General features: G+C 39.9%; 1 protein-coding gene across 1 annotated transcript in view; it reads right to left on the bottom strand.

Annotated features, from left to right (window-relative positions):
• Nucleotides 1-4616: 4616 nt before the first annotated feature.
• LOC111972970 (rho-associated protein kinase 2-like) overlaps nt 4617-11692 on the bottom strand; it is a 57889-nt gene continuing 50813 nt past the window's right edge. Inside the window, 1 exon segment of the mRNA XM_070446778.1 lies at nt 4617-8473. Coding sequence (XP_070302879.1) covers nt 8461-8473 — 13 coding nt within the window. The 3' untranslated portion in view covers nt 4617-8460.

Raw genomic sequence — 11692 nt, 5'->3', positions numbered from 1 at the left:
TCCGCATGCTGTTGCCGCTCCACGTCCAATCAGAGGTCGCCGTGTAGTTTTTACCAACAGGGGGGAAAAAGGAAGGAAGGAAGGAAGATGTTAATTCACATTAAAAGTCAAACACCCATCATCAAAGAGAATGAGACCAGCTCTGATTCTGCCAGTCACTCAGTCAAAACCTGAAAATGGACTTATTTGCTAAAAGTTCTGGTTCGAGTGCTTTTTATGTCTGTGACAAATGACAGATCATCTTCTGTGGTGCAGTCGGGGTAGGAAGAAAACCACAGAGAAAGACGCACTCATGCACAATGACACAGATCATGTAGCCTACTACTACTAGTTAGGCCCAATATTTTGGTTGTATATTGTATGAAATATACAGTGTACAAAACATTAAGAACATCTGCTCTTTCCATGACAGACTGACCAGGTGAATGCAGGTGAAAGCTATGATCCCTTATTGCTGTCACTTGTTAAATCCACTTCAATCAGTGTAGATGAAGGGGAGGAGCAGTGTCGATTTTAGTTTGTAAATCTTGATTAGGCAAACAAAAAAATGTGTGATGAATGCCAGCAAAGCAACAACACTAAACAATACATTAATTGCACTATAACGGTGACAAACGGTGCCCACAAAATGTTAGGGCCTACATAAAGCTGTCCCAACAGCAGAGTCCCACAGCCGTCCCAACACCTTACCACTGCTACAGTTCATTCAGCCTCATTTACTGTCTTTTAGAAAAACATAGCTGATATGGCTGACTTGCTTAAACAAATGTGGTTTCGACTGACAATTGAGGTGGACAAATTATGGCATAAGGGAACGACAAGCGGATAAGAGGCAATCCGTCATTTAGATTAAGACGTTAATGAGCGAGAGATGATGGATGTAGTCAATTGAACTATTTGTTCAGCAGTTTTGAAATGTACAGCGACAGAATTCAGAACATGGGCTGTTCTTACATATAAACAGACAATGAAAGCTCTTACAATATTCAATGATTGCATTTCTCTAAAACTGGTTATTGGCAAACAAACACACACTGGCCACGAACAATGTGTTTACAATGGTGAAAATAGACCAACTTATTAGGGTGCGGCACATGGACTACTAACTGCTTACTACACAACATACACTTAGTATTACTTTAGCTACAGTATACATACAGTGGAAAGAAAAAGTGTGTGAATCCTTTGGAATTACCTGGATTTATGTAGAAATTGGTCATCACATTTGATCTGATCTTCATCTAAGTCACAACAATAGACAAACACAGTCTGCTTTATCTAATAACACACCAACAAATTATACGTTTTCATGTCTTTGTTGAACACACCATGTAAACATTCACAGTGGAGGGTGGGAAAAGTATGTGAACCCTTGGATTTAATAACTGGTTGACCTTTCTTTGGCAGCAATAACCTCAACCAAATGTTTTCTATAGTTGCGGATCAGACCTGCACAACGGCCAAGAGGAATTTTGGACCATTCCTCTTTACAAAACTGTTTCAGTTAAGCAATATTCTTGGGATGTCTGGTGTGAACCGCTCTCTTGAGGTCATGCCATAGCATCTCAATCGGATTAAGGTCAGGACTGACTGGGCCACTCCAGAAGGCATATTTTCTTATGTTGAAGCCATTCGGTTGTTGATTTACTTCCGTGTTTTGGGTCGTTGTCCTGTTGCATCACCCAACTTCTGTTGAGCTTCAACTGGCGGACAGATATCCTTACATTCTCCTGCAAAATGTCTTCATTCTTGGGAATTCATTTTTGGTGTGCTGTGCCTTTTTTTCTCCACACTTAGTTTCATCTGTCCACAGAATATTTTACCAGTAGCGTTGTGGAACATCCAGGTGCTCTTTTGCGAACTTCAGACGTGCAGTAATGTTTTTTGGACAGCAGTGGCTTCTTCCGTGTTGTCCTCCCATGAACACCATTCTTGTTTAGTGTTTTACATATCGTAGACTTGTCAACAGAGATGTTAGCATGTTCCAGAGATTTCTGTAAGTCTTTAGCTGACACTCTAGGATTATTCTTAACCTCATTGAGCATTCTGTGCTGTGCTCTTGCAGTCATCTTTGCAGGACAGACACTACTAGGTAGAGTAGCAACAGTGCTGAACTTTCTCCATTTATAGACAATTTGTCTTATTGTGGACTGATGAACATCAAGGCTTTTAGAGATACTTTTGCAACCTTTTACAGCTTTATACAAGTCAACAATTCCTAATCTTAGGTCTTCTGAGATCTCTTTTGTTCAAGTCTTGGTTCACATCAGGCAATGCTTCTAGTGAATAGAAAACRTAAATTTTTGGAGTGTTTTTTTATAGGGCAAGGCAGCTCTAACCAACATCTCCAATCTCGTCTTATTGATTGGACTCCACGTTAGCGGATTCCTGACTCCAATTGGCTTTTGGAGAAGTCATTAGCCTTGGGGTTCACATACTTTTTTCAACCTACACTATGAATGTTTAAATTATATATTCAATATAGACAAGAAAAAGACAATAATTTGTGTATTATTAGTTTAAGCACACTGTGCGTCTGTCTATTGTTGTGACTTAGATGAAGATCAGATCAAATTTTATGACCAATTTATGCAGAAATCCCGGTAATTCCAAAGGGAATACTGTAAAGTATGAAGTAAGAGTTTGAAATTGATGTACACTGTATTTTTGTTTTAGACACCGTCCTGCTTTTGCTCATCCTTTACTACAATGGGAACATCAAGCGCAGCATGATTTACATTGCACTGTATCCTCCACTCAATCAGAATGCAGATGCCCAGGCAGATCTGACCAATTACAATGTTTCACTGATACAATTTTATATTATTATGACAACTCCAACCAATCACTGAGAAATTACCAACATTGTTCACTGTCAACTGTTGTAGTCTTTAATGTTCCACTGTAGATTTGTAGGGGGATGGAAACTTGCCACACGATAAGATTGAATCATTGATCTGGCCATGGTGAATACAGTACTTTAGGTCCCACTTAAAAAACAACAACTAAGGCTTATTGGACAAATCATAAACACATTATAATGGTCTACAGAGATGCTCCAGAAATCATTCAGCTCTTAGGTATTTTTTCTTGTAAAATGATTTGTGAAGCATCTGTATAGGTCTTATATCCTGATTCTGCGGGCCCACAGCGCGTTTGCAGGCTTTTGTTCCAGCCCAACACAACCCGATTATGAAGCCCTTAGTTCCATCAGGTGTGTTAGTACTGGTCTGCCTCAGTTCTTACCTAGTAGGTGTTAAATATTGATGTCTGTGGTCTTGGTCCTGTTTCGACCCCATCAGAGCGCCTGTACCTTCATCAGTGCCAGCAGTAAGTTTACCTCCGCCCAGTGCCTGTATCAGTCCAAGGACTCATCCGGGGTCAGTGCCCTCGCTTGGAGCATATCCTTCTACACCTGCCTGGGTGAGTATCACACCAAGGGAGAGGGGTAGAGGGGCTGTGGTCCATGGATTGGTGGAAGGAAATAGTGGAAACTCTCAATACTTACACCTTTCCACTGCTTTTAAATCCATAGGGGGGAGTGAACAGGTGTACACTTCAGGATTAAGGGTAGGGAATCTGACCACAGGTCTGGCACTAGAACAGCGTGCCTCTTCCATTGGTCCTTCGGTATTGTGGGGTCTGAATACTTAAAGCGGAGATTCGCATAAGGTGAAACAGCGACACTGGTCCCCCCAGGTACATTTGTTATTGTTTTTGAAACGGGGCAGAGGAGCATCCTGTATTGTGGTATTTTTTTWAAATCATAGAACAGCAAAGTATGTACCATCGTGCATGCAATGATGTCAGAGGGGGAAAAAAATGTGTTTGCTGTTTTAAGTAATGCTTTGTAATATATCGCAAACAGAAGTGGGAGTTTCACTGCTACGGATTCCAGCTTTAAAGGAATAGTTCACCCTTTCGTAATTTATTACAGTAATAGAGGTATCACTAGCTAGGTTTCCATCCAATTGGTGACAGATTTTCATGCAAATATTCTAGAATCTGCATAAAGAAAATATGCACATTTCCCCACCAACAAATTGCAGATGCAAATCAGTGCATGATGACATAGTGCACATATAATTGACTTTTTTGTTTACATGTACCGAATGTAAATCTAAAGTTCAATGTGTTTCCATCGCATTTTCAACTCTACTGATAATTTTGTCACAAAGACTGTTGTGTTAAATAGTAAATGTGCCTACTCTGGTCTTGGTACATGCTCTCTAGATAACAGCTCACAGATACAGTGTGCGGTTAGGCTAGTCTACATGATGAGATTGGCAGTTATGGAAACGTGATTACTGACTGTTTGGAAGGTTCGTTTTCACACTCAAATCATGTTTTAGAAAAGATGTTCAATACAATCGTGACGACAGACATAAGGTCAGTATCTACTGCCTGCTTTGTAGAAACATGGCAATCAATGTGATCTTAGTTCATAAAGATGTGCTCGACTAGTAATTAGAGAGCTCATCTCATACCTTTGTTCAAGCATGCTTTGGACCAAGTGCATCCTCTAACCAACTCTATGTCTTTGTCTGATCTATGCAATAGACATAGAAGATACTTTTCTGTGGTTATAAACATTAGGAAATGAGCTCATACTGTGATCAGTTTGTAACGCTTGGTTCTTTAATTCGCTCAGTTCTTACCCGGTTTGCTGTCTTGTCATCGCTCAATGGATGTGTGCTGGCCATGATATTCCACTACAGAAGAGGTGTCAAAAAGGTGGAATGAGCTTTGGAGAGGAGAGTCAGTCACCTGGGTCATGTTCTTTAGGCACCAAATGACAGAAAACGGACTGAAACATGGAGGGACTAACTGTACTTGTCCAATAAGAAACGCTCATCTTAATTTGGAAAATGTCTTTAAAATGTATTTTGTTGCGTGCCCTGATGAGTATGTCCCTGACTTGTGAAACCACTAACAATGTCTTATCCACTGGTCTTTTGTCTTAATAACACATTTTGGTCCCAGAACATAGTGTTTGGAAAACGGATCGGGAAAAAAGTGTCTTAACTTTTCCAAAGCAAAATGATAGGCAATACAAGTAAATGCACAATAAATAAATATTCCCTGTTGATGTCTTATAGAGTACAGTAGAATTCTGTTAAACAAGCTATGTAGTGGACAGGCAGTCATATGGTACAATACAGTACAGAATTATATTGATACAGTTCTGTCTGAGGGTCACCATAGTTTACAGAAGCCTGTGAACTGAGGAGCGAGAAGCTCCGGAGTGAAGTTTCTGCTAGGTACAGATCTAGGATCAGCTTTCCCTCCCACAATCCTTTACCTTAACCATTATTGGGGGAAATGCATCTAGGGACAACTTTACTCTATATGATTGGGGCGACTGCGAAAMAATATTCCCATATTGTACATCATGGTTCACCTTATTTTGTCATAAAGACAAACACTTTAGCCTGGACCCAGATGTTTGTGCGGTCTTGCTACTATTGTCGTTATTGTTGGCAAGACAGCACAAACAGACCTGGGACCAGGCTACAACACACTTACTGATTTGAATGAAGCAATGCACTCATCTGACTATCAATTGTGGACTGACCCCAGATTTCAATCTTGCCCATTTCTTTCTTCATACATAGCCCATCTTGTAACATTACAGGGAAATACAATTGTCACATATCTTTATGTGGCAATACACTCTCACAAACATACTTAATACAACACCAATAATATATACAACAATAATATAGTTTCTGAGGATCACCCAGGCATGTAAAGACCATAGAATTAGAATGAATAGAACGGATGCCCCCATTCAGGTCTATTAAGCCATAATGTTTGGCGGCCATTCATTCTATTTCTATGTTAAAGACAGGTAGATATACACTGAGTGTACAAAACATAAGGAACACCTCTTTCCATGACATAGACTGACCAGGTGAAATCTATGATCCCTTATTGATGTCACCTGTTAAATCCACTTCAATCAGTGTAGATGAAGGGGAAGAGACAGGTTAAAGAAGGATTTCTGAGCATTGAGACAATTGAGACATGGATTGTGTATGTGTGCTATTCAGCAGGTGAACGAGAAAGACAAAAGATTTCAGTGCCTTTGAACACGGTATGGTAGTAGGTGCAAGGCGCACCGGTTTGAGTGTGTCAAGAACTGAAAGAGGACAAAATAGGCTGACACGAATTCAGTTTACAGCAGTGGCCTGCCCAGTCACCAAATCTCAATCCAATTGAGCATCTGTGGAATGAGATGAAACAAGCTATTCGGAGTAGAGATCCACTACCAGCCAACTTGACACACCTGCGGGAAGCATCGGAGTCAACATGGACAGCATCCCTGTGGAACGCTTGACACTTTGTAGAGAGCATGCCTCATCGAATTGAAGCTGTTCTGATGGCAAAAGGGGGCGCAACTCAATATTAGGAAGGTGTCCTTAATGTTTTGTACACTCAGTGTATGTCTATGTATTTCATCATGGCAGGAATCATTTATAAAATAAGGCAGTTCTAGAGCGACCTGCAACGTATTTGCTTTTCTCAATCCATGAAGTCATGAAATAGACATTTGCTATGACATGAATACTGTATAAAGCCTGGTCACAGATCTGTTTGTGCCATTGGCGTAACAATGACACAGCAATGGACAGCACAAAGAGATCTGGGGCCAGACTACACTGTATAAGGCAAAATGTGAAACCATTTGGTTTACTGAGACAGATGTGAGTCAGACTGCAATGCTTACATACAGTGCTTTCGGAAAGTATTCAGACCCCTTGACTTTTTCCACATTTTTTGTTACGATACAGCCTTATTCTAAAATGGATTACATCGTTTTCCCCCTCATCAATACACAATACCCCATAATGACAAAGCAAAAACAGGTTTAGACATGTTTGCTAATTTGTAAGAAATATAAAAAATAAATCACATTTACATAAGGATTCAGACCCTTTAGTCAGTACTTTGTTGAAGCACCTTTGGCAGGGATTACAGCATAGTCATCTTGTGTATGACGCTACAAGCTTGGCACACGTGTATTTGGGGAGTTTCTCACATTCTTCTCTGCAGATCCTCTCAAACTCTGTCAGGTATTTTCAAGTCTCTCCAGAGATGTTCTATCGTGTTCAAGTCCGGGCTCTGGCTGGGCCACTCAAGGATATTCAGAGACTTGGCTGTGTGCTTAGGGTCATTGTCCTGTTGGAAGGTGAACCTTCGCCCCAGTCTGAGGTCCTAAGCAATCTGGAGCAGGTTTTCATCAAGAATCTCTGTACTTTGATCTGTTCATCTTTTCCACGATCCTGACTAGTCTCTAATTCCCTGTCGCTGAAAAACATCCACACAGCATGATGCTGCCCGGTTTCCTCCAGACATGACGCTTGGCATTCAGGCCAAAAAGTTCAATCTTGGTTTCATCAGACAAGAAAATATTGTTTCTCATGGTCTGAGAGTCCTTTATGTGCTTTTTGGCAATCTCCAAGCAGGCTGTCATGAGCGTTTTACTGAGGAGTGGCTTCAATCTGGCCACTATACCATAAAGGCCTAATTGGTGGAGTGCTGCAGATATGGTTGTCCTTCTGCAAGGTTCTCACATCTCCACAAAGGAACTCTTGAGCTCTGTCAGAGTGACCATCGAGTTCTTGGTCACCTACCTGACCAAGGCCCTTCTCCCCCTATTGCTCAGTTTGGCTGGGCAGCTAGGTCTAGGAAGAGTCTTGGTGGTTCCAAATTTCTTCCATTTAAGAATGGAGGCCACTGTGTTCTTGGCAACCTTCAATGCTGCAGAAATGTTTTCGTACCCTTCCCCAGATCTGTGCCTCGACGCAATCCTGTCTCAGAGCTCTACAGACAATTCCTTCGACCTCATGGCTTGGATTTTACTCGGACATGCACTGTCAACTGTGGGCCCTATATATAGAAAGGTGTGTGCCTTTCCAAATCATGTCCAATCAATTGAATTTACCACAGGTGGATTCCAATAAAGTTGTAGAAACATCAAGGGTGATTAATGGAAACAGGATGCACCTGAGCTCAATTTCAAATCTCGTAGCAAAGGGTCTAAATATTTATGTAATTAAGGTTTCTGTTTTTTATCTTTAATACATTTGCAAAAATGTACCCATTCTGGGGTATTGTGTGTAGATTGCTGAGYATTTTTTATTTATTTAATCGATTTTAGACTAAGGCTGTAACGTAACAAAATGTGGAAAAAGTCAAGGGTCTGAGTACTTTCCGAAGGCACTGTAAATGCAACATTAACCTTTACCCTCTTCCCTTAAAATATTTGTAAATGCTTGGCGTTTTGCAGTCTTTGGGTGTGTCTCAAATGGCACCCTATTCCCTATATAGTGCACTACTTTTGACCAGAGCCATAGGGTGCCATTTGAGAACAAGGCAAGTAGGTGTGTGTTCCACTGTGTGTCCAGGCTCCAGTCAAAGTCCACATGATGTGAGAGGATACACCAAACCATTGTATTATAGAGGTAAGCTGTAAAGAGAGAGGAGAAAAATAAGTACAAATGAATAATGGCATTTTGCTCGATTAAGTCAATTTATTCAGATAATTGTGCGTGCACAAACACACACAAGAACAGCGTGGCATGGAAATAATTAAGTTTGTGCTTTTCTAATAACCAATTTGTGTTCATGCAAGTGGCTGATTGAACGAATCCTCACTATCAGTGTCTGCAATTTGGCAGTATGCCCATTACCTTGTTTTGAGAAAGAAATCTCAGTTTTAAGGTCTCAGCTTCGAGAGAAGACGCCTCGTGAGGTATTGGTCTGTTACATGCATGACCCAGTATTGGTCGGTCACATGAATGAAGCAAAACGTCAATGATGAGTGAAGTGCCTGTTACGCACCGCACATCACTCACCTTGAATCTGAGCGGACGCGGTCAGCATTTTGAAACTATTTAACCATGAATTTAATTGTTTAAAACCTGGACATTGTCATTTTATGAAGACTGTCTTACCTTGTTTCAAAGTAGCCTAACCTAGCCAAAATACGACCACAGAAATGCTGAGGGAATTATTTTATTAACACTTAGTACGCTATTGAAATCAGAATTTCTCTCATGTTCTATTGGTTTTCCGAGTTATTTTATTGTCCAGCAGCCAAAGGCATAGTCCGAGTCATGTTAGTACCCATGCTAGTTCATGCATATTTAGATCTCCCGTCTTTCTTAAAAGCTCTACAGGATCGGTGTGTGTCCCCCGCGGGACGGTTGAGCTAATGTGCGCTAATGTGATTAGCATGAGGTTGTAAGTAACAAGAACATTTCCAAGGACATAGACACATCTGATATTGGCAGAAGGCTTAAATTCTTGATAATCTAACTGCACTGTCCAATTTACAGTAGCTATTACAGTGAAAGAATACCATGCTATTGTTTGAGGAGAGTTCAGTTATGAACTTGAAAATGTAACAATAAACCAATTAGGCACATTAGGGCAGACTTGAACAGAAATGCAACGGTTCATTGGATCAGTCTAAACCTTCGCACATACACTGCTGCCATCTAGTGTCCAAAATCTAAATTGTGCCTAAACTGGAATAATACATTAGGCATTACAATCTTGCATTACAAAGATGAAGGGAAAAAAATACTATTTTTTTTATTTTTTATTATCTTTTACAGATTAATGTGTCATTCTCCTACATTCATTTCACATTTCCACAAACTTCAGTGTTTCCTTTCAAATGGTATCAATAATATGCATATCCTTGCTTCAGGTCCTGAGCTACAGGCAGTTAGATTGTGTATGTCATTTTAGAAGAAAAGTTTAAAAAGGGTCAGATCCTTAAGAGGTTTCTAAAGGATATTTTCATCCGTCTCGTGAAACCGCTCTGCAAGCCGTGCGCTTTTGAAAATTGTGTTTTCCGCTAATTGTATTTTGGAACATTCATGCGTAGCCTACAGCCATGCATACTTTGTTGAGCTTATAATATAAATAAATAAAACTTTATCAACAATTTATGCCAATCGGTCTAATTTGTTCCATTTTTTAAAAATGATAATGATTTTTGTATTTGCAGTGATTGTATGAATTTTGGATATGTCAACCCAGAACTGTCCCAGTCTGTTATGAACCGCATACCTATTTTTCTATCATCCCTTTGGACGACGGAACGCCCTTTATGTCAAGCCCTGGAGGGAATTATTTTATTAAAGACATAAAAAGTATTTTGTTGTGATTCTAATATTGCAATGTTTTATAGGCTACTAAGAGTGACCAACCTTCCTCCAGGAGAGCCTTAAAGGGGCAGTGGCTAAAAAAGTTAATGTCAAGCCCTGAATAGTGTTAAGCTGAAAGCAGAACTGAGAAAATATCTGCCAACTAAGTAAACTCAATGGAGAATCTCCAATGAAACTGTGTTTAAATCCAGGACTAGGCTTAACCTGTTTCCGGGAAACCACCCCATAGGGTTATGTGACCTAGTTTGGGATAAGTACTGTCCATATTAAACTTAAGTAGCTCCAAAAACATTATGCCAAGATTGCAGATTAGTTCCTACAATAAATTAGCTAAATTACTTGAACAGACATGGAGCTGAGTGAGATAGCTCTGGTCTGAAAGAAAAGTATCATCATCATGTGATTACTGTGGAGAGTTCTCAGCATGAATATGCTGACACGTGCACTCCTATACTACACGTTAAAAATAAACAAGATAAAGATGAGATAGATGAACAATGAACATGGGTGAGATTAGGGATGGGTACCAAAATCTCGATATTAAACGGACTCCGATGTTATCGGTTCTGCTTTCGGTACTGGAGAAATTAAGAAAATACATTTCCTATTTATTATTGCTACATAAACGTTATCTTGCCCATTTGATCTCACCAACCGTTTCTAATTTGCAATAAAATGCATTTTTTATGATGCATTTAGGCTATTCCCAATCCAGAAAAGAGATCTCTGGGGCTACAGCACACACAGCACCCTGCTCTTAATTAGTGACCATGGCTGAGAGAACTAAATGTTCAAAAGTGTGGTTACACTTCACCAGAGTCAATGCTGACAGTGCTCGTTGCCACAAGTGCAACAAGACTTTTGCTTGTAAGGGAGGAAACACGAGCAATCTGTCCAAACATCTATCGAAAGTGGATCATGTACAGGCAGAGAAATGCAGTTTTCGACTGCCTAGCTTGTAGTTCATCTCTCGTTGTCCGATCTATGTTAGGTATGRATGCTAGCAGCCTGGAGCCCACACACGGAGTTAACTAAATTATGCGAACATGGGTTCATGATAAAAAGGAACCATTAGCCAGCTGATTGTTAAGCTATGGGTGCGTTCATAAATTCAATAACCCATTTAAAGATTTTGCAACTTTCTTGTGTGGTGGCATATTTCTGCTTTAGCAAATTAGGAGAGTTACGAACTACACACCAGTCAGAGTTATACTTAAACTCCATATTTTTATAATAATAAGCTTTGCAATAGCATGTGACTTTCAACAATTCACTATTTCTAATGAACCGTTGAGAAGTGACTACAGAAAAATACAAAGATATTTTATAGCCAAGATACACCCCTCTCAACTTACATGACGAACCACAGATCTTAGGAACTGTTCACAAATAAATAATTTTTCTTGAGAAAGGAGTATCCCTTAGCCAGATAACATTCGCTATAAATTATTGTTCAGTTTGGTCCCTCAGATGAGGTTCTAATCTCGTTCCTGGTACTTCATAGTACA

The sequence above is a fragment of the Salvelinus sp. IW2-2015 genome, linkage group LG14 (assembly GCF_002910315.2).
Source record: "Salvelinus sp. IW2-2015 linkage group LG14, ASM291031v2, whole genome shotgun sequence".
Classification (NCBI taxonomy): domain Eukaryota; kingdom Metazoa; phylum Chordata; class Actinopteri; order Salmoniformes; family Salmonidae; genus Salvelinus; species Salvelinus sp. IW2-2015.
This window is presented reverse-complemented; position numbering and strand designations above follow the sequence as displayed.